Source organism: Cercospora beticola, chromosome 6 (assembly GCF_033473495.1).
Source record: "Cercospora beticola chromosome 6, complete sequence".
NCBI lineage: Eukaryota > Fungi > Ascomycota > Dothideomycetes > Mycosphaerellales > Mycosphaerellaceae > Cercospora > Cercospora beticola.
The window spans coordinates 233,705-255,727 of NC_088940.1; the positions used below are offsets into that span (position 1 = coordinate 233,705).

Here is a 22,023-nt window from a genome sequence, read left to right on the forward strand (position 1 = left end):
TTGTTCTTTTCAACTGCACAAATTATTGCAGCGCGCAGCGTGACGCGACCTCACAAGCTTTCGGCATGTGGGCTTGTGGGCGCGACCTCGGAATCAAGCTCACCTCCGGGAAGCGGCAACTCCTCCATCGACCCATTGCATCGGGCACTTTCGCAACAATCAACCGCCTGGACACTTCTTGTGCACCCGTACCTTGCATTGTGTTTGCCCACGCCGTGCCATCGCTGGATTCAGGACCATCAATCGCTCAGTTTGCAGTCGCCACACCTGGCCAACGAGGCCCATTCTCAACAGAACTCGTCATAGACCACGACGATGTCGCTTTTTCGCCGAGCACAACGATAACGCCCAACACCGACCACAATCCGTCCTGCGAGTGACTTATCACCGCCATGGCCATGCGCGGGCCACAACTCGCGTGTCGCGCCTGGGACAGTCTTGGGAACGGTGCCCTGTTTACTCACAGAATACGGAGCGAAGTCGCCAACCGAGCAATTCACACCCGGACGACAACATCCGCCTTCCACAGGACGAGCATAGCACAGCAATTGCGATGTCTGTCCATCCAGCGCAGCACACAGCCTGCAAGGCTGACAACGACATCTCTGATCTCGCAGACGGCACGCATACATCCCGCCCGGTCTTTACGGACGACGCCTTCACAAAATGAGTCTCTGAACGTGGTTCAGCATGGCAATAAAGAGACAGCGTACAAGAACACGATCAATAAGAAGAGCAGTGATCCTACTGAAGTCGAGGAGGAGGATGAATCTGTGACTTTCAAGAAGTCTGCAAAAGCTGCACAGGCGTCACAAATTAATCTCAGCGCCAAATTGTCGAGTTACGGCAAAGATGGTGAGGGAAAGACCGGTGGCTCACGAGGCGAGGTCTGGAGATTGCTCAGGATTGCCAAACCGGAAGTCAAGTCGCTGAGCATCGCATTCGTTTTGCTCTTGATAAGCAGCGGTGTTACCATGGCAGTCCCCTTCAGTATTGGCAAGATCTTGGACTCAGCGACCCAGGAAGAAGGCATTGTTTTTGGCCTCAAACTGGAACACTTTGTTGGTGCCATGGCCGCGATCCTCATGACGGGTGCCGCGGCGAACTACGGTCGTATCGTGATCCTACGTATCGTCGGCGAGCGTGTTGTTACGAAATTGCGAAGCTCGCTTTTCCGACGTACGTTTGTGCAAAATGCCGAATTCTTCGATGCCAATCGCGTGGGAGATTTGATCAGCAGATTGGGTAGCGATACTATCATTGTTGGCAAGTCAATCACCCAGAACGTTTCGGATGGACTGCGATCGATTGTTTCAGCTACAGCGGCGCTCACCATGATGGCTTACATGAGCGTCAAGTTGATGGGAGTGCTCGCGATTGCATTCCCGCCAGTGGCCATTGGTGCCTTCTTGTACGGACGAGCGATTCGAAATTTGTCAAGAAGAATACAAAAGAATTTGGGAACACTGACCAAGATTGCGGAAGAACGATTGGGCAACGTACGGACCAGCCAGGCTTTTGCTGGAGAGTTGCAGGAAGTCAATCGCTATAACACGCAAGTGCGAAAGATCTTTGGACTGGGGCGGAAGGAGGCATTCATTTCAGCAGCCTTCTTCTCGGCTTCTGGTTTTATGGGCAATGCTACTTTCCTGGCGCTGTTGTATATCGGCAGTGGTATGGTGAGGCAAGGCGCGATGAGTGTTGGTGACTTGACGACCTTCTTGATGTACACCGGCTACGCAGGTAGCAGTGTGTTTGGTCTGTCGAGCTTTTACTCCGAGCTGATGAAGGGCGTGGGAGCGGCGAGTCGACTTTTTGAGCTTCAAGACCGTGAGCCGACGATCAGCCCGACGAAAGGTGACATGGTGCGCAGTGCTCGCGGCATGATCGAGTTCAAGGATGTCGCATTCGCATATCCAACTCGACCAGCAGTTTCCATCTTCGAGGGCCTGAACTTTCAGATTCCTCAGGGAAGCAATGTCGCCATTGTCGCGCCGTCAGGAGCTGGCAAGTCCACCGTTGCCAGCCTGATCATGCGTTTCTACTCGCCTACAAGGGGAACTATTACCATCGCTGGCCGAGACATCAACACACTTAATGCCAAGCAACTGCGACGCAAGATTGGATACGTGGGACAGGAGCCAGTACTATTCTCCGGAACGATTGCGGAAAATATCGCATACGGCAGGCCGTTGGCCTCGAGGGCTGAAATTGTTGCAGCTGCGCGTCAAGCCAATTGCAACTTTATCAGCGACTTTGTGAGTATTGAAGAGCTTTTCGTATCGAACTATGCTAACCATGTGTACAGCCCGACGGCCTTGAAACGTTCTGTGGTGCACGCGGCACGCAACTCTCTGGTGGTCAGAAGCAACGCATCGCCATCGCTCGTGCTTTGTTGAAGAAGCCTGACATCCTCATCTTGGACGAGGCAACTTCAGCTTTGGACGCCGAATCCGAGACACTCGTCAACGAAGCTCTTCAATCCCTGCTACGAGGCGACAATACGACCATTTCCATCGCTCATAGGCTGTCCACGATTCAACGCTCAGACACCATCATCTGCATTGGATCTGATGGCAAAGTAGCTCAGATGGGCTCTTACCGCGAGCTCGCGGCCGACAAGAACGGAGCTTTCGCGAAATTGATGGAATGGCAAATGAGTGGCCCACCCAAGCGCAAGGAAGAAGCCGAGGGTCATGAGGAATTAACTGAAGAGGAGCGCATGAGATTGAGAATGCAAGAACACGACAAAGAGAAAGGCAGAGAAACACCAGAGGAAGAAGAGGAGAGAGAGCGCAGCAGTGAGGAAGAGGCTGAGTGGGAGAAGGTGAAAGTCAAGGATGGCAATCAGTCTGCTGCGGAGAATCCAGTCGAGAAGGCTGGACTGAGAGATGGTGGTTTCTCGCATCGCAAAGGGTATGGGAATGAGTAAGACCCAATTAAGATGCGGTGAGCATTAAAGAAAATGAGGGGCGGGAAGTCTTGGGTGGCATTATCAGAGATACCTCTTTGCTCTCGGATCAGACGGGGATGGTGGTGCGGCGTGCATGATCCGATGTGATCACCTTTTGTTAGAATCGTTGTACAAAGACACAAATCAAGAACTACACTTTCATCGTAGAGCAAAGACAATTGAACGATCTCAGATCGCACTTCTGCGATCAATCTCCTGCTTGCTCTGGTGTGCTTGGATATCTTCTGCCGTATTGCCGGTTTCTCACATGAGGCCCTATGCTCGCAAACCACGAAAGGCGCCAAAGACCAAAGTTGAAGTATGTTTGGCGCTATGAGCATTGCTTGGGCGTTGTCCATGATGTCGGGACTTCTTCTGCCTGCGATCTCCATTGACCTCTCAGGATGGGATTCGTTCGTATTTGTTCTCTCGGCGTTCAGCTTCGTCATGGCGGTGGTTGTGGCTTCTATGCAATGCGCTTTTGAAGCAACTGCTGGTCTCTCCTTCGAAGCTGCCAAAAGAGTCGATCAATTCATGTATGGAACTGCCAAGACATCTCACCCTTGGCACACTTCTCATCTCACCTTGCTGAGTTTCTTGACCTTCGAAGTATCGTCGCGGATAACGAGACATGATCCAAGGTCATGGTATGCGCATTCCTTCCATAGCCAGAGGGTGCATCTCCAGCGAGCTCTTCTTGCGTTGGCTTGTACGATCAAAGTACCACCGTAGCAATACTGTGTCTGCCTTGTCTCAGCGGTAGCAGGGATACCACATTGACAACCAATTCCACTATTCCTCTGGATCAATCTAAGTTGTGGAAACATCAGTTGGACTTTCTTTGACCGTGAACTTTGTGCAATCATGCTGCGAATTCGATTCTTCTAATGCATAGGTTGGTGGTCAGGCGTTTCCATCCGACCTCCCTACCTCCCAGCCTCATTGAACTTCCGCGTCTTCCAGGTATCTTCACTGAGCGTCGTTACGAAGTCCATCGTCATCTCGTGCACGGCTTCCAAATCGTCGAATGTCAAAACTCCCTTCAACTTCTCCTCGTTATCACTCCTGTGATTTGCCAAAGCCATGGCACTCGCTACAATGTTTCGTATCTGACGTCCATTGATCTTGCCTCTTCTGCACAATATTTCCAGGTTCCTTTCGAGCTTCTTGGGCTCTTTGAGTTCGCGATCGAGTTTTGACTTGGGAATCTTGTCTATCAGATTGCGATAGATGGCGGACTTTTGCTCGGTGCTGAGGTCGTCATATTGGATAGCGAGATGCATGCGAGATTGTACCGCAACATCAAACGAACGGATTCGATTCGTCGTGAGGATGATGATGCCCTCGTAGTACTCCAGGCAGCGAAGGAGAACGCTGACGAGGGCATTGCGATTCGGGTTCTCCGTTCGTTCGCGTGCCTCAAGAAAGACGTCGGCTTCATCCATCAGGAGTATTGCTTCCCAGCGGGCGGCGTCGCTGAAGATGTCGCTGAGACGTGCTTCTGCATCTGCGGCATCGGTGCCAACTTCTGCCACCGAGACCACAACAAGTGGACGGCCTGTGGCAAGGGCAATGGCCTCAGCAGTCAAAGTCTTGCCCACCCCTGGGGCTCCGTGAAGCAGTATCGCCAAGCCCTTGCCCTTGTCTTCGACGATGTCGAACGTCTCTGGCATCGAATGTCTGCTGTTCGGTTGACTCCGCCGCTTCCTAGACGACTCATGATTAGTGATGAAAGCCATCAGAGTTTCCTTGTACTTGGAGTCCAGTTGTAGCTCTTTCTGAAAGTAGTGCCCGCTTTCTGCGCTGTTCTCAGAGTTGCTAATATCTTTGATCCGGAACTGTGCCCACAATCGTTGCCTGAGTGCGTACCCAAGCACTTTGGGTGGGCACATTCTCAGTCGTTCTTCACTTTCCTGGAACGACTCTACTTGGTGTCGAAGATCGTCCGTGGGCTGGACTTTCCACTGCAGCGCGACACTGCTTTGACAAGCGCGGCTGTCTCGGGAATTAGCTCAGGAGTCAAATAGAATCTGTGTAACTTACCATGCACAATCGAGCTCGAGGAGCGCCCAGCCGTCAACACGGCCAAGAGGAGGATTCATGTATGCCACTGGATTCCTCTTCGATCGCTGGAATGAATAGTTGTCGACTATGATCTTCCCTCTGATGTCTGGCGTCAATGATTTGATGCCTATCTTGTTGTCTTCCTCGTCGTCTGAATGTGATGCGGCTGTTTCGGTGTCATCGCGACCAGATGCCATGCCAGCAAAAGCTGACTGGGCGTTGACCTGTGTAATGGCGGTGCCATAATAGGATCGCTGGCTCTCCTTTGTATCCGCTACAGCTAGCTCAATGAACCGGCGTCCGCGATCAAGTAATTCCTGCTGCAGAGCACTATCGTCCCGCTGTCGATCTGAGTTGCGATAGAAGCGGGTGGGGAAAATTTCAAGCATGTCTATTGATCGTTCTCCTTCGAACTTTTTGATTTCCATTGTGTAATAGTATCGATCGACTTTAACGCCATCGCAGTCGAAGCCGAACAAGTAGAGCTTTGTTGTCTTGGGCTTGTGCGGAATCTCATGCGACTCAGGTGGAGTTGTGGCGCAATACCACACTTCAAACATTTGGATATCTGGAAATGTTGGGGCCAGCGGTTTTGCGTAGACTCGCTCCCCCATAGGGAAAAGACTCCAAAGGTGCTCGTACTTGATCGTTCCCGCATTCTCGATATTTTCACGAGTCTTGAAATACGGCTCCATTGACGATGACTTTTTGACAAGGCCCAGTAGTTGCTTCAAGTCCTCTCGAGCCTCTGCTCGTGCTGGTGAGTCTGATTCACGGGGCTCGCAGGCCTTCAAAAAGTCATCGTGGTACCAGGCGAAGTCCAGGAATGGCGACTTCAGCTCAAGCTTTTCATCATGCTGAAAATTGACAGGGTCTCGATGTCGGCTACATTCTAGGAATAGCTTGCGGAGTTCTGCTGACTTGATCTCTATGGCTTCGTGCTTCAGCTTTCTCTCGTTGTCGCGGTCCATGACTTTTCGGAATGTTGTCACTTTCGTCTGACTTTTGTCTTCCTTGGAGTCAACATTACCCGCTTTCAGGGTTTCATAATCGTTAGTGACCTCGTTCCACTAGGCCTTGTTAGAAGAGGTATAGAGGCAGCAGGCAGTGATGGCCACGCACCTTGGATATGACACTGCGCACGCGGCTACCATCATCGGCATTGCTGTCTTCGGCCTTCTTTTCTTCGCCTTTCGTAACCTCATCTTTGCTGTTCCCGCTCTGTTTCTCAGAAGTCTTCGTTATGTCTCCATTGGTCTTGCTCTGTAGAGCCCGGTCAGATTTACTTCAACATTTCGAAAAAGTTCGCACCTCATCTGACTTGCTCGCTTCAGCGCCAGCAGTTGCACTTTCCTCCTCACTCTTATCTTTCAACGGCTCCTCCGACTCGATCTTCTTGTCAATAGTATCAGTCTTCGACTCGTCACTCTAAGCCGAGGTCAGTGTGATGTATCAGCGAATCCCTCTGCGCTCATTTTCATCCACCTTTTCTGCGGGGTTTGTCACACCCTTCTCGATCACAGCCTCAAGTTGAGCAATACGCTGCTCGAGTAATCGCATATAGGTGTACTCCAGACTCGACTTGCTCTCAGCCGGTGTACCCTGCAACCAATCCACATCAGCTTCATGAAGTGCAACTTCGTTATGGATCGAAAGTCATACAGCTTGAGCACCAACTGAGCGGTTTGTAGGCGTCATCATGCCCTGATCGCCCTAGTCACAGTGCAGTCGAGAAGCAGAGTGAAAGTTCATTTGAGAGCTGAGGCGGTTTATGAGTCCCTTCTGTCAAGCGATCCTGCTGCTACGCGAGCTCCACTTTCATGCTCAAGCTCGCTTCGTGAGGCTGAAGATTGTGCAACCGGTTCGCTTGTAGACTGCTAAATACGTGTTCGGGGCACTGCGGGCGCCTCGAGTGGCGAAGCCGTTGCTGTCAAGTGCTGCATGCTTGTTTGGTGTGCAAGAGCAAGAAATGCTGTGTAAATTCGCAACATGGTAGGCCATAGGCCGGGCGAGAAGTATGTTGTGGAGCCGAACACCCGCTCAGGTTGATATCAATGGTTGCTTGTGAGCGTCGTCATCAGCATGGCGCAACAATAGACACGCAGGAGCGAGTAATCACCACTGTGCATGGACGCGCCACGCCATATGCAGGTAATCTCTGCACGCTCCGTCCTCTAGGATGCTTGCTTCTCACAACAGCGAGGACGGCTGCACAGCCGCGGGGAGTCGAGAGCTCGTTCACGAAGCAGCAGCTGCGTGTCGTCCTGATCCACATAAGGTCCGGACATTTTCTAGAGCTTCTTATCTAGCTTTTCATCACTCTGGACAGAGGCGCAATATGCCGTCGCCGCCAAGCACTGCACAATGCTGGTTCACAAATCAGTCGCAGCGAGAACGGTACGCTTTCCCTGACGATGATACTAAGGCTCTTGCTTCCCACTCAACTGACTCTATCGTCTCAGATGTTTCCGCGAGGCCAACGGCCTCTGGGACGATCGAGAAGCTTGGACCAAGGAAACGCTGGGCGATATGAAAGACTCCAGATTCTCCTCGCGCGAGACTTTAGTGCCGCTGACGAGAAAGAGCTCCAGCCTGGAAATCATTTACTCGTCTTCAAAGGACGACCTGGACTCTCAAATCATATCGCTCGATCCTGAAGAATTCGGTCCCGAAAACGATCTTGCCAAACGCACGGAGCAGCAGCTTCTCATCGCTACTTCAAGCATGTCTCAATGGCGTGCGAGGAGGAAGAGCGGTACAGGTCGAAAGATTGCAACAGGAGTGCAAGGATTTCTGGTGACGTTCTCGGATTTTCTGGAAAGCTTCTCAGGTATCGTAGAAATCGTGAAAGCCGCCGATCAGCAATATGGTGGCTTTGCCTATGGTACACTGTCAGTACTTCTCAGTGTAGTAGTGCACAAAGACAAGCGGGAGAACGATATTGAGGACGCTCTTGAAGAGCTGACTTATGCAATCCCGCGACTGGCTATGCTTCGCAGTCTACAACCAAGCGACAGACTGCAAGACTTGATCGCAGACGTTTTCGGCCTCGTGGTGAAGTTTGCCAGAGAGACGACAGACTACTTCTCCTCGCGTCGACAAAGGTGGAAAGACGCAGTGTCGCCGGGAAAGGTCAAAATGCAGACCATGTCCCGTATCCGGAGACAATTGGGCCAAGTCAAGCAGGAAAGTGACACGCTCCTGCTCCAAGACATTAGCAAGATGAAACAGACGATTGATGACATGAGTGTGCGGCTGCGTTCAACGCAGTCAATCGCATTGGCACACAGGAGTTCAGCCGATGGTGAATACCTAGCCAGTATCCGGAGAATACTGGGGATCAAAGTCGAGGAACCGTATACTTTCAACACGGACTTGGAAAGGTACAAGGCCATTCTCGGAAGAGCGTTCCACAATCGGCGAGCAATTATTCGAGCACCAATGGAGACATCGCTGGACCTGCTCGCTGAAGATTCTGATTTTGCGCGATGGTTGACGCAACAGGAGTCAAGCTTGCTGCTCGTCGGCGGGCAGAACTGGCATCGCTTCGACTCCAAAGATCTGATCTGGTTGTCAGAAGGCTGCGTCTTATTGGCAGAGTCCTTGCGAACTCAGCTCTCGGACACGCAGAAAGTGGCTTGGTTCTTGTGTCAGACGGACTGGACAATGACAGATCGCAAGAAATGCTCGATCCAAGACCTTTTGGCCAGTTTGATATATCAAATTGTGTTGATGCATTCAGACAAGCTGCGAGACTATCACGATCAGGTTCAAAGAGTGGTGGAGGGGTCCGACTGGCGTAGTGACTCGGGCGAGAAGGCATTCGGTGCTTTTTCTGGCCTTCTTGCCAATATCCTCGGGCACTTCGACGATGCATTCTACTTGACCATTATAATAGATCGCCTCGATCAGTGTCGGTGGCAAGATGAACCTGAGCAAGAAGGCTGGAATATGCGCTTCGCTATAGAGGGGTTTCTGGAAGCAATGGAAGCAGTTCGATGCTGTGTCAAGGTCATGGTTGTCGTTGACACAGCAGCGGCGATGCAGTTGTCAAGCTATGGTTCACGGAAGAGACTGATCATGAAGCCAAATTGGCGGCAAGAGGCGCGTCGTTGATGACGGTTTAGACTTCACCTCTTCAACATCCAAGTCCGTTGAGTCGTAGCTCGTTTCGTGAGCCTCATCCTTAGTTTTCCAGCACTAGCGTACCAGACATTGGGGTCTCCTGGGAAAGCAAGGTTCTGCCTATTGGCCTTTCAAACGATCTTGGGAGGCTGCAGCATCCAGATAAATACAGGTTGATACAGTTGAGACAACTCTTCCATCATTTCGGCTGCTGCATCCTTGAAAGCGTAATTGGTCCTTACGAGAGCATGATATTGTATTCATTTTCGCTTGGAAAGAATTAGCCACTCGCCGATGTGTTGACACTCCCTAGCAAGTTACTTTTCGCGTAGGGTAAGCTACCGCACAAATCTCCGTCTTCCAGCGATTGTACCATACATCGGCCGACTCGATAATTGGGGCTTTAGGATGACCAAAGCACAAGAACCCAGTGACGCAGGCAGCGCTTCGCATCATTCTCAGCAACCGGACGAGAAAGTCCTCGCATATCGCCACATAGTGCTCAGGGACGTTGCTCAAGAGAACTGTGCGAAGAACCTCAACAGCACCCTTAGAAGGCTCTTTGAAGCTCGTAATCTCCTTTCCGAGGGCCATGATCTGATGCATGGCAAGGAAAACAAGTGCCTTGCAATGGACCATGGATGCTTCCCACCCTCGCGTTTGGCAGGTGAAGACATTGATGATGGAGAGAGCGTCAACGAATGAAGAATCTTTTTCGACAAATTCCGAGTTCAGAGCTATGATCAATTGGCGATGTAGTAGTCTCTCCAGCTCTCTTACTTCGTTCGTCATCTCGATGTGTGCATTTGGCACTGGATGCCAGTCCAAGTAGTGATGATTTTGGCCCCAGGGTCTGAACTTCACAAGCAGCTCTACCCCCAGTCTGACAACTTCCACGGGCGCAGCGAGGACATCGGCTGGAGATATTCCAGCAGCGTTATAACAAGCATTGGTGTTCCGGTGGAGTGGGTAACTCCGAGGCCTCAATTCTTTTCCACACAACACGCACTCGAGTGTGTCAGTGGTTTCCTGATGCTGCTCACGTACGTGGCGATCCAGAATGTCTCGTCGTTTGAAGTCTTCGCGGCAACTTTTACATGTGTGTCTGCCATTGTGATGGACTGTCCTTCGGTGCCGATAGAGACTCTTCCGCTTTCCAAATGTTGAAGAACAGCCTGGTTCTGGGCATGAAATCCGGTTTCCGGTCCGAGCGGGTTCCGAATGAAATTCGAGGATTGCTGGCGCTCCACCTTGATCTCTTCCAGCCGGGTCTTTCACATTCGGGATGCCAGTCAAAGCAAAAGCATTGTAGCCCACCAAAACGTTGCCAGAATCTCTTGGGTCAAAGTCGAATGGGATCGAATGACGCGCAAGCGCTGAGGTAGAGTAGAGAGTGGACATGAAAGGCCTTTATTGCGAGTGTGCTCGAGAAGGTTGTGTAAGGAAGTGGCCCGTTCAACAGACTCGTTCAGCGTGTCTTATGAGCCTCAGTAGTGCCTAGGTCATGAAAGGCTGCCGCAGCCGGCTCCAGCGCTGGCGTTGCCCGAGAATCCTTCAGCCTTGCTGCCAGTGATACCTGGTACTTGGTGAGCACCAGGCCTATGAGAGCTCGCTCACGTGGTGGTATTGCCTGAATGTGGCGCCAGAACGTGCCATGACCATTTAGCCACGCCTAAATTTGAACATTCCACAAAGTTATTGGTGGCCTCGATCGTGCTGTGGCTGCAGGACATGCTCAGACTGTTTGGCCACTGTGATCTGGACTGTGTTGGCCTTGCGGGCGTCTACGTTCTGGGCCCTTTGCAAGTGCTGTTTTTGTTGGAGAGCATGCTCGAGAGGTAGTTGTGATACAGAGACCTGTTTGAGACACAGTTGCATTGTAACGACTGCATGCCAATCATCCGCGTGAACGAGCTCCCGCGGCCTACTTCTTTCCTCTCGAGCTGGAAGAGATCATCTTCTTCTTAACATGCTTGGGTATCTTTTCCTTTCTCTTCTCCCTCTTCTCTTCCTTGACAGCTTGCTTGTGCGCTTTCTTGGCCTCCTTGTCCTCGTGCTTCTTGCCTCGCGGAGGACCCTTGTCGAAGGCGCTTTCGGACACTTGGCTCCCAGAGTCATCCTCCGAATCAGCATCATCGTCTTCGTCATCCTGCTCAGATGACTCTGAATGGTCCGCACCGTTCTGCACCGTCTTGTCCGCCAGCAAGTCTTGGTAAACAAGCCCATCACCGTCTCCCTTCTTGATGACTTCGGCATCGCGTTCAATGTCGTAGACTTCTCGTAGCGTTTGCGGAATGTACTGCTGACGAAAGACTTCATCGTCGACTTCGGTATCTTGCTTGCCGGCTTGTGCTTCCACTTCAAACATTTTCTCCAGTGTCTCCTTCATACCTGACATTTCTGTGCTTCCGCTTCCTGCCATGATGAAGCCAAAGACAGATCGTTCTGACAGTGTATCCACTCCTTTGCGTTTGAAGAAGTCGGAAACATTCTTGATATCCATGCGCAGGAATTCCAGCGATCTGGGGTGATCGTGTTCCACCGATTGCGAGACATCGATCACGTACAATGTATCTTTGTAGTACAAGAGATTGTACTCTGATAGATCTGCATGCACCAGCCTGCAGACCTGGTACAGGATCCGCATGTAGCTGAGCAGCTCGATGTAGATTGTCGACCATTTCTGCGCAATCTCCTCTGGTGTCCTGGTCTCGTCAAACTCAACATCACGTAGCCGCGGTGCTGGATATCCTTTGCTGTTACCGAGGAACGACATGACTAGGACATGTGCCTTGAGATACACTGGCTCTGGACAAGGTATGCCAGCCTGGTGTATCCTTCGCAAGTTTCGGAACTCTTTCTCTGCCCAAACTTTCACCATTGCTCGATTCGAGCTCTTGTTGTAGCCACTCCTGAATCTGTGCTCGCCCGTCACGTACTTGTCCCTGTCTTTGAACACCAGAATGCTTGTCTTGTAGACCTTGATCGCTCGGTTGAGAACCTTCTCGCCTTCTTCGGGGATCGTCGCCGCATGATAGACATTCGCCTCTTTTCCTGTTGATAGCACACCGTTGATCTCGGACACGATATTCCTGTTCAACAATTGCAGCAAGATCATTCGTGTTCGTGGATCAAGCACCTGCTCGCTTGTGGCTCTATCCGACTTCTCAGCACCCCCATGGCTTTTTGTGGCACCGCTCTCGATGGCGTTGACATTCAGCTTAGCAGTATGTCGTGCCAAACTCTTGATGTGGTCGTCTATGGCCGCTTTCGTGTTGAGCTGGGGGTTCGTTTTTGGTTTCTGGTCTGCGGGGATGGAGTTGTCGTTGAGTTTTCGTTGGCGATTGTAGGCTTTCGTAAAGTCCGATGGGTTTGAGGCAGATATTTCCGTCTCAGAAAGGTCGGACTCGAACAGATCATCGTAGTCCTCATCCTCTTCATCGACTTCGTTGGTAGCGGGGTCGTTGGCAGATTCCGGCATGGCATTTCTGTCGCCGACGTAGCCTTCGTTCTCGACGTATTGCCGAGGTGGCTGGTGAGGAGCCGCCATGTGTGCTCGGTGTTGTCGTGAGAGAAGAGAAGAAAAAAGTGATATTCAGGAACGAAGAGTCACAAAGTTTCTGGTGTGGCGCTGATCTGCTGCATGTGAATCGAGGGACCAGCATCATTTGGCGGGGGACTTGCGGCTCCACCGATCACTTCACCTCGTCCCTTCACACCGCCCATCGCCATCGACGATGAGTGTGGTGGCGAGGCGACCCAGCGTCTGCCTCACCTGCCAGGCTCGCCAGCTTCGACTCTCCCGCCGCCGATTGACCACCGCGCCGCGACGCGCCCATCCTGAGACATCACTTGCTGTACGCCCCGAGGACGATGGCTTTCTGCTCGACTCACCGCCACACAACTCCCGAGGCTTCTACTCGAGGAAGACGCTGCGGCAGTTGAAACACCATGGAGAGCCTATACCGGAGGACGCGCTACGCGAAGTGGCATTGAGAGAAGCAGCGCTTAGCTTCGAAGCACTGTTTCGGGAGAAAGATGCGCGATTAAGGACACTTCGATCGCTGTCAAACCCATGGCCAGGCGTGCAGCAAGGCAAAATACGTTTTCGCGGTCCACCTCGCCTGCAGAGGCCTGACGATGCTCCCATCTCACACGCCACGTTCCGACAGACCATGAAGTTGGCTGTGGGACAGAAGGCTATTCGCTCTGTCTTGAGGTCGCAATTGCTAAGATGCGAGTGGCCGCGAGATGTGCTGAGAGTGGTTGCTGTTGCAATGCTGGACAGTCAATCTGCCATGAATCTCATGCATCTGTACGAACCGATCATGAGAGCGCTCTATCGATGTCGTAATAACGTCACTGATCCGGAAGTCCTGAGCACATTGCATGCCGTTATCACGAGGTACCGCTTCGCCAAGTTGGATGTTGAACCACAACTGCTGCACATGGCATTGAAGTTTGCTGCCCGGAGCAGAAGCAAAGCGGCAATGCAGAGATATCTGAGGATGATAAAAGAGACCGGCCTGGGCATGACTAGTAATCTTTACAGGTCGGTCATTGCAAAATTCAGTATTGGACACCGAGGACTTGGTGAGATCCGCAATGGCAGATGGAGGAGATCAGATTTACGAGAAGTCCTTCTTGGGTTCAAGGACTGCCTCGATCTACCTGAGGAAGATCAATATCACTTCGGTACTTTCCTCGTGCGCGAGGACTGGCAATTTCTTCATGGCTGGGTTGCTGTTCTGGCACGCTGCCGAGAAGCCGATGCTGTCTGGAACGAATGGCTGTTTTGGAAAGAATCGAAAGCATATCAGCAACCTCGCAGACTTCTCGTTGTTGGAGAAGAGAACATCAGGAAGCAGACTATGCCAATGACGAATAAACTTCGAGGGGTGTATTGGTTCATTGAGCAGATGGTATATGCAGGCGACATCAAGAGAGCTTGGAAAATCGTGCGTGAGACAGAAGTTCCTCTCAATCGATTGAAGCACAGAATCAGAATGCGCATGTTGGATGAACCCGAACATGCCGGTATGTGGAACGATATGATGCGAGAGGAAATGTTAAAGAAGTACGACTTTGATCTTGCGCGGATTGAGCAGGGGTTTGGTGTTCGATGGGTTGAGGAGGAAGGCGGAGAAGGACGCCACGAGTTATGTATGGATCAAGAAGAGGCTTTGGATAGACTCGCTTCGGATCGATGGAGATGGGAGGAAGAGAATGGATATCCTTGGGAAGAGAACCCGATTCTGTCGCAGAACGAGAGGAAGTTGCACGATGCGGAAGAAAGCTGATCTGGGAGTCGAGTGGCGAGGATGAATGGATGCATAGCCTAGCATATGATACCCTGGAGCACGAAATCACGACTCTTTACGATACTGCTCGCGGCTGAAGCCCTCCTTATGGTCGCTTCACGCATGGCTTGGCAGGAACACCCCGCCACAGCTGCGTGTGCAATCGACAGCTCTTCACTGCGCATCTTCCTCAGCTTGCTGCACGTTTCAGTTGAAAGTACTCCTTTGTCCATGCAACCACTCCAAGATCCCGAGCAACAAATACGGCTTCTCAAGTTGCTGCCAGGGCAACAAGATGAAGTCGTTGCTCTTGAGCTGAAGACCTTTTACCGCGGCAAGGAGCCTGGATACAAGGCCATTGCGTATACTTGGGGCGACCTGGACAACCAGAAAGAGGTTTTGATAGACAAAGCGCCTCATCTAGTCACGGTCAATTGCCACTACGCGCTGTGGCAAACCAGGCTCCATTATGCACATTCTTGGATCTGGATTGACTCGCTTTGCATCAACCAGAACGATTTGAATGAGAAAGGCTACCAAGTCAAGTGCATAGGGAGAACATTTGCGTCTGCACATCTCGTACTTTGCTGCATCGGTCGAGACAATAATGACGTGGACACGATTGACGAGATCTGGCCCAGCATGCTCGTCGAGAAAATTACGGAGAGCCAGGCCGTCAATGAGAGCCTGGGGTACTTCGGCAAGTACTTGCCTCGGCCTCTCACGAATCTGCATTCATATTCAGCTGGATTGGTGAAGCTGAGAACGGCTTGTCAACATTTCTGCGACCGCCGCTATTGGAAACGTCTCTGGGTCTTGCCAGAATGCAAGCTAGCCAAAAGAAAATTGATGCTTTGTGGACGGAGAAAAGACTCGACCATACTGCTTGAGAACCTCGATGTGCTAGGCCCCCATCTTTTGCCAACCATGTCTTTTCATTACACGCTACTGTTCTCTTTCGATGGACTCCAGAGACCTATGAATTCGGAAGGTTTCTCATTTGAGCTTCTGACCCGACTTGGCTGCACCGATGCCCGTGACCGTATTTATGGCACGCTCTCTTTCATCAAGTGGATGGAGAACGACAACTTCATCTATCCTGATTACACAAGGTCTGCACTAGACCTGGCTCGCAAACTGCTGCCTTTCGCTGCTCAGCACCACCAAGAACTTCAACTCCTAGCGATGTTGAGGATCGACAGCAGTCACTTGGTTCTGCGTCGACTCGTAACAGATAGGCTAACTATGCCATCGTCACCGCGCTCCAACATCACAAGGTTGGTAGGCTGTGAAAGAATGATACAGAAGTTTGTGTGCGTGGTTGAAGATTGCCAAGGACAATTTCTCTGCTCAGACGCTGCGCCACATACATGGGCGGAGCGCTCGTTAGGTCTCGAATTTCTGGATCAAGATTTATCTCAAGCCAGCTTGAGAGGAAGTCATGAACTGGTCGATCGAGTCAGGGAGGCTATCGTCGACCAGACAATGCGTCCGCTTTTTCACGATTCACGAGCCATGGCTCTCCTTTGCCCCGGTGCTCGGTCAGGTGACCTTCTGATGATTGCAGATGATATAGGCGCATGCCTCATTCTTCGCACGACGTACCACCATGGCAAATATCAGATTGTCGGCCAAGGACTTCTTCTCCAGAGTTATTACAGACTTCCTGCATATACCATCGGGGCCGCAAAGATACAAACTACCATTGATGATTTACTAGTCTTCTGGGCGCAAGACCTGTCACTGCCCTCCACGGAATTTTCAAATTTAGGTGTCGTCGGTATCGATCACGGTGCGCGGTTGGAGAGACTGTGGACGAGGATTGATGGGGAGGTGACGATCAGGTCGGCGGACTAGGGAAAGTGCTGCTGACATCTTCGCATAGTTCAACGAGTTAGGGGACAGGACTTGAGAGAGGGCTATGGTAATCAATGGTAGATATGAAAGCGGCGCGGGGCTCTATATGGATAGAAGTCTGAGTCGGCTGCATGACTCACGCTAAGTGCTTGAGGACAGGAGTCGTCACGATACGTGGATTGGAGTTCGAGAAAAGAACTTCGACAATTTGCGAAGTGTTGATCCAGCAAATCGAGATTTCTTAGGATTCATTCTTGTCCTAGGCAGTATCATATCAGGGACCCCAGACGTCTTATGTCTAATCATCGCACGAGCGATGAATCACGTCGTTGGATGGGCGTCTATCCGTTCCTGGCAGCCGGGCAAAGTTCTCTGATCGCCAGCACGGTTGGAGGTAAGCGGCACTGGCTGTGGCGCTGCGTGCGGTGAGGCAGCGTGCCAGCACAATTAGACTCTATGTTCGGGGACGGGCATGGCGGAGGCGAGGTATGAGATTTACTGATGCGTTTGCGGATGTAGAGGAGGAGAAGTGAAGAGTAATCGCAAACAGGGAGGTGACCTGAGCTCCACTTTCACGTGCGGCTTGGCATTCGCGTCGCGTTTCTTCTCCGGTCAGTCGCGTCCTCACTTTGTGCGCCGCATCTCTGGTCGTCTCATCCAACCCCACTACCGCCGATATGCCCGCGGCAACATCGAAGCGCGTGCGTGGTATCAAGATCACGCGCCACTTCATCATTGGGAACGAAGCGCACGTTCTCCCATACTCCGGCTACCCAAATCCACCACCAGAAGGGCATACCAAAGGCTGGAAAGTCTACGTCCGCCCTCTTCCCAATGGACCCGACATCACGACATGGCTCAAGAAAGTCCAGTTCAAACTCCATCACACCTACGCCGATGCTTCGCGCACCATCGAATCTTCTTCTCTGCTCGACCCCGCAACAGGCGCCGCGAAGAAGGACATTAGCTTTGAGGTGGCAGAAACGGGCTATGGCGAATTCGCAGTGGAGATAAGACTCTACTTCGCACCAGAGAGTGGAGAGAAGGCCATCTATCGGGAGCACTATCTTACCCTCTCTCCGTACGGAGATGAGAAGCAGAAAGCGAGGCAAGAGAAGGATAACTTTGTCGTCGCGGAGCGATTAGAGACAATCGAGTTCAACGAGCCTACGTCGGATTTCGCGAAAATGTTGATGAGCGAGGATCAGTTCAATTGGTTGAAGGTGAAGAAGGGAAGGGGCAAAGGAAAGAAGCCGGATTTTGTGTTCGAGGGCAATGTCGAGCCCAGTTCGCAGTTGCCTGAAAAGGCCTTGCCTGGTAGCGGCGAGGGTGCAGGAATGAGCGGTGGTGCCTGGAGTGTGCAGTACGAGAAGCAAGTGCTTGCGCAACTGGAGAAGAGCAAGGAGAAGATCGATGAGATGCTGGAGGAAGAGAAGAAGAAGATGGAGGAGAGAAGAAAGGAGCTGGAGAAATTGGGTGCTACGATCAAGACCTAGAAATGCCAGAACTGGTCTGGTTTGCGATGTGTTATGACCGCTGAAATGCGACATGATTTCAAGCGAGGCGTTTGGCGCATGTTCTGCGATCACGGACAGCAAGCAACGATATGAGGAAGGCTAGCGTGACAGCATCAGCTAAGCAGTCCATTCTCACAATAGGAGTTGGAAGCTTCTCCTTCCAGTCTGGACACTTTTAGCGCACTGTTCGAGGCTGTTCTGGCAGTGCGAAGCAGGACAACAAAGCATTCACCTGTCAGGAGACAAACTTGCTGTGAAGCTTCAAGTGGCTAGCTCCCAGTTCAGTATAGCGAACGAACCCTAGCTACAAGCTCAACGCACAGATGGCACTCGCTGCGATGCGTCGTGCCGACCTTTCTGCACTTCTGCGTAAGAGCCGGGAAGATCGGGAACAAATGTGGAAGTGCTTCGAATTACTCTCTCCAGAGCTCGTACAGGAGATCTTCGGCTATGTCATGATCGAGAGTTACCAGCCGGTCGATGCTAGCAATACCACGGCCCTCTTCGACAGGATCTATCGCAAGGTCGACAGCATTCCAAGCTGTCTTGCCGACATAGCAGTCAATGTTTACTTCGAAGTCAACACCTTCAACCTCTTCACGACACAGCCACTAATGGATGCTGCAATAGATCCTTCGATCGACATGAGCAATGAATGGTTCTTCGATCTCCACTTTCCGGCCCCATTTTCACGCATCAGGCGAATTGAGTTGTGCTGCCTCACCGTCAAAGAGGAAAACGAATTGCGCTACAGTTCTGGACCGACGGAGCAGAATATTGTGCTTGCGAGGATTGAGCAGCGCCTGAGCCTCGTCGTGGAAAGGCTCCGGGCTTTCAAGTCTCTGATCGTGTTCTTGTGCCCAGTCAAAGCGCACGAAGATGCTTCGCAAGGCACACGCCATTCATATACACATCTCAGAAACCACTTGGCCCTTGAAAGTGCTGCTAGAATCGTCTCAATCTTGCGCGCGCTGAAAGTCTCCGAGGTCGCCCTGGGCTTTCACGGCCACATCGGCCAAGTTTCCATGCCCTGGAAAATGAACGGCATCGCGATGACAGAAATGGAGCTTGCAAAAGCTCTCAGGCGCCTGCCGCGACAGAGGACTATTCTCGTGAAGGGGACGGAAAAAGGGTACCAAGAATCCAGTGCTCGTCGTTCGGCGTGAGCGCGCCGTGCCTCCGCGAACCTGAGCAACAGCGGCAAGCAGCCAGTGCTTAGAAATCATGCACAACAATGACCTGCAGGTAAAGGCTCCCAATGCGACTCGGTCTCATCTTGCACGCCCGCATTCAAGCGGCTGCAGCAAATCGGTACACGAGCAGCATAACGGAACTGAAGAACGGCCACGAAGCGCTGCACACAACATGATCAGCATGGAAAGAGTCTGCACTTGCACAGGTGGCATTGAGCTTTCGCAATCGCATGTTTGTAGCAGTGATTGGGTTGGCTGATACGAAGAATGGAAGGGATAGATCTTGTATGATTCAGGCGTGTAAGCAGCCGTGCGATGCGCAACTAAAATGATCACGCAAATCTTTCTCTTCTGCCATCGTCGCTACTGTCTTGTTGATGGTAGAATTGGTCCCCCAAGCAGCTGAATTCCATCCGAGAATTGCTTGCCCAAGTGCAATGTAGCCAATATTGTATCGAGCCGAGCTCTCACAAGCGTGCGGGTTTGCACCGTGAGAGTGATGATTCGATACAAAGTCTCTCGATCCAACCCAGTGATGTGCCAGTCTCCAAGAATCGGATGAACGCGCATGATTTCGATATTCGTCTCGCGTTACCTAGATCATGTCGAAAATCATCATCACATCATCTTCAGGAGTTCAGTCCTTTGGTGGTCCATTGCCACTACCGCCACCACGAACCCAACGAATCGAATTGCCGAGAATACCATTGTACTCACTGATGTCATCGTCGTCCCGGCCGAGAATAGAGGACCGCCCCGGAACATTGCGCAGGAACGGGCTCTGCAGCTCGCCAGCGCTTCGACCGAAAACGTGTTCGGCCATACCTCTGGCCAGGCCAGTGCCGCCAGTAGGCGACCCGAAGTCACTGTCACTGTCGTTGGGCAGTCCGCCGGACATGCGATAGTCCTGCTCTGCTTCGCTTGGACTGGTCGAACGGATTCTGCCAGGAGATTGCGATGCGCGAGGAAACACAAATTTCCTGAATACTGGGCGACTGGGAGTTTCCTCTCCGCTACTGCTCAAGTCGATCACGTTTGCTCGATCTTCCGGGACCTTCTTCTTCGATTTGGTCTTCTTCGCTTCACCATTGATCTTCTTGCGCGCGATACTCATTATTTTGATAAGAAGGTGATCAATATCCGTTTCGAAAGTTCTGCCATCAGGATATTGGAAACTCTCCCATCTTTCCCCGCTTAGCATTTCCTCGAATTCGGCCTGCTGCTCCGCGAGCTTGGTGCGAAGCTCCTTACGAGAGACTGGTGACTGTGTCTTCATGATGCGATAGGCGGCGTGCTTAATCATTTCCAAGTCGGTGTTGTCGCATCGAAGGATTTCCATCGTCTTCTTGTTCGAAAGCATGAGAGCTGGGTGCAGTGGTCCTCGAGGATTTTTCTGATTGTTGCCGCCCCCGCCGCTGTTGCCATTGCCACCTCCACCGCCGCCATTGGCATTGCCGCCTCCTCCACCACCGCTTCCTTTGTCACGAAGTGGACCTCCTTTGCCTGGAGTATGTTGTCGTGGTGGTGGCCGTGGACACTCGCTCTTGATGCGAACCATGATGCCCGCTCTAGCGATTCGTGCTGACTTTTAGTGTGCTGGCCGATGCCGAGGTTGTGCGGGGTTTGGAAATATTTAGAGATGCTCAGGCCTGGGGGTGTTGGCATGACAAATGTTTTCAGTGTATGGGAGCTCAGCATGAAATGAGGTAGTTTCAAATAGCAGCTCGGATACAAGTGAGCTCACTCTCCTGTGTTGCGTGAAGACCTCACCATCCTTCAAGCCACTCATGTGACCACCTTTCCGGTCTCATGGTGAGGGGTGACAGGAACACATCCTGTCTACTTAGAGCAAACGCCGCCTGCGATCCAGACGTGATCAATAATGTCCAAGCGGAAGAGTAGCGCGAAGGCATTCTCGATCACAATCGCCATGACTATAGCATGCGGACCTTTTTTGATGCAGACGCTGTTCGCTTGGTGAAAGATCGGATCGTCCCTTTGCGGCTGACTTGGCATATGTCGACGAGTCAATTGCCATTGGCAGCGTTGACCGCCGAGCTTGATGCGGTGACCTATTATCGTGGCCGTTGATGTGATCAAACACAGCGGATCCAACCGGTCACTGTCAGCTGGAGTCGAGATGTATATTCCGCTTCCAAGTTCAGCAGGTTGCAGGAGCTTGTAGGTGGAAGAGTATCCCAGTTCGCTGCGCTTTCGGTACTGCGGAGTAGCTGGGTGGATGGCGCTGTGGTATCGTCCAGTTTGCACGAGTCGCCGGTAGTCCAATGACCAACTCAGATGAGAATGAGTGAGGAAGTGGCAAGTAGAGAACATCCTCACAAGTACTTCTTCGCGGCAGTCGCGACCCTACTCCTGAAAACTGGGCTGGTCACGGGTTGGTTCACATTGTAGAACGGATTCATGATGCACTTCATCCATGCTTCGTAGACCTGTGCAAGGTCAGCATCACCAACCAGGAAACACAGGTCTTCCAGGAACATACCTCGGTCATGAACTGCCTGACAGCTTCTTCAGTCTGTTGGCTAGTTGGATTGCTGGCTATCAACGTGCTCTGTCTGCCGGTGTTTGGCCGTGATGGAGGAGCTTGGTAGTTCGAGTAGGGTGTAGCACTGGGATCAGGATTCATGAGAAGCATGAACTTGATATTGCCGCCAGTCAAAAAGCAGTGGATGTGGTTGTTCTGGAAAGAGTCGATTTTCTTGAGATATCTGATATTCAGTCAGATTTCTGGAAGACACGTTAAGCCAATCTAAGAACAAACAAGTCTTTCGTGCTCCACTGGGCTTCCTCCACCATGTCGATTGCTGCATGCACGATGAATTGATTCATATGCTTGGCCTCTTCCCGAAAGCGTGCAATGCCATCGCCGCCAACCTTTGATGTGCCAAAGTCCAGCTCGAAGAGAGGGTTGTCGCGGTTGCCGATGATGGTGAAGTAGTACGACATGGCTGTAAGTGGTGCGGAGAGACTTGCTGAAGCGTCCTTGAGCTGTT

General features: G+C 51.7%; 10 protein-coding genes across 10 annotated transcripts; 6 read left to right on the forward strand and 4 right to left on the reverse strand.

Moving 5' to 3' along the window:
- Positions 1–392: 392 nt before the first annotated feature.
- On the forward strand, positions 393–2,932 carry MDR2 (multidrug-resistance transporter mdr2; the record flags this gene model as incomplete). The annotated part of the gene is made up of 2 exons (XM_023600764.2): positions 393–2,258; positions 2,309–2,932. 2 exons carry the CDS (start codon positions 393–395, stop codon positions 2,930–2,932), a joined length of 2,490 nt encoding a protein of 829 aa, XP_023453761.1.
- A 947-nt stretch (positions 2,933–3,879) lies between these two features.
- On the reverse strand, positions 3,880–6,718 carry RHO25_009217 (uncharacterized protein; the record flags this gene model as incomplete). Its single annotated transcript, XM_023600765.2, has 6 exons — positions 3,880–4,948; positions 4,997–6,087; positions 6,140–6,280; positions 6,329–6,445; positions 6,503–6,619; positions 6,680–6,718. The coding sequence occupies 6 exons, from the start codon at positions 6,716–6,718 to the stop codon at positions 3,880–3,882; spliced, it is 2,574 nt and encodes an 857-aa protein (XP_023453762.2).
- A 637-nt stretch (positions 6,719–7,355) lies between these two features.
- On the forward strand, positions 7,356–9,133 carry RHO25_009218 (uncharacterized protein; the record flags this gene model as incomplete). The annotated part of the gene is made up of 2 exons (XM_023600766.1): positions 7,356–7,414; positions 7,480–9,133. 2 exons carry the CDS (start codon positions 7,356–7,358, stop codon positions 9,131–9,133), a joined length of 1,713 nt encoding a protein of 570 aa, XP_023454148.1.
- A 1,933-nt stretch (positions 9,134–11,066) lies between these two features.
- RHO25_009219 (uncharacterized protein) lies at positions 11,067–12,692 on the reverse strand (the record flags this gene model as incomplete). Its single annotated transcript, XM_023600768.1, has 1 exon — positions 11,067–12,692. One exon carries the CDS (start codon positions 12,690–12,692, stop codon positions 11,067–11,069), a length of 1,626 nt encoding a protein of 541 aa, XP_023453758.1.
- A 187-nt stretch (positions 12,693–12,879) lies between these two features.
- RHO25_009220 (uncharacterized protein) lies at positions 12,880–14,442 on the forward strand (the record flags this gene model as incomplete). Its single annotated transcript, XM_023600769.2, has 1 exon — positions 12,880–14,442. One exon carries the CDS (start codon positions 12,880–12,882, stop codon positions 14,440–14,442), a length of 1,563 nt encoding a protein of 520 aa, XP_023453759.1.
- A 231-nt stretch (positions 14,443–14,673) lies between these two features.
- Positions 14,674–16,299, forward strand: RHO25_009221 (uncharacterized protein; the record flags this gene model as incomplete). The annotated part of the gene is made up of 1 exon (XM_065603165.1): positions 14,674–16,299. One exon carries the CDS (start codon positions 14,674–14,676, stop codon positions 16,297–16,299), a length of 1,626 nt encoding a protein of 541 aa, XP_065459237.1.
- A 677-nt stretch (positions 16,300–16,976) lies between these two features.
- On the forward strand, positions 16,977–17,795 carry RHO25_009222 (uncharacterized protein; the record flags this gene model as incomplete). The annotated part of the gene is made up of 1 exon (XM_023600770.1): positions 16,977–17,795. The coding sequence occupies one exon, from the start codon at positions 16,977–16,979 to the stop codon at positions 17,793–17,795; it is 819 nt and encodes a 272-aa protein (XP_023453210.1).
- Positions 17,796–18,139: 344 nt separating this feature from the next.
- Positions 18,140–18,982, forward strand: RHO25_009223 (uncharacterized protein; the record flags this gene model as incomplete). Its single annotated transcript, XM_023600771.1, has 1 exon — positions 18,140–18,982. One exon carries the CDS (start codon positions 18,140–18,142, stop codon positions 18,980–18,982), a length of 843 nt encoding a protein of 280 aa, XP_023453209.1.
- Positions 18,983–19,646: 664 nt separating this feature from the next.
- RHO25_009224 (uncharacterized protein) lies at positions 19,647–20,567 on the reverse strand (the record flags this gene model as incomplete). Its single annotated transcript, XM_023600772.2, has 1 exon — positions 19,647–20,567. One exon carries the CDS (start codon positions 20,565–20,567, stop codon positions 19,647–19,649), a length of 921 nt encoding a protein of 306 aa, XP_023453208.1.
- A 778-nt stretch (positions 20,568–21,345) lies between these two features.
- RHO25_009225 (uncharacterized protein) lies at positions 21,346–21,976 on the reverse strand (the record flags this gene model as incomplete). Its single annotated transcript, XM_023600773.2, has 3 exons — positions 21,346–21,459; positions 21,513–21,738; positions 21,792–21,976. 3 exons carry the CDS (start codon positions 21,974–21,976, stop codon positions 21,346–21,348), a joined length of 525 nt encoding a protein of 174 aa, XP_023453207.1.
- Positions 21,977–22,023: the final 47 nt, after the last annotated feature.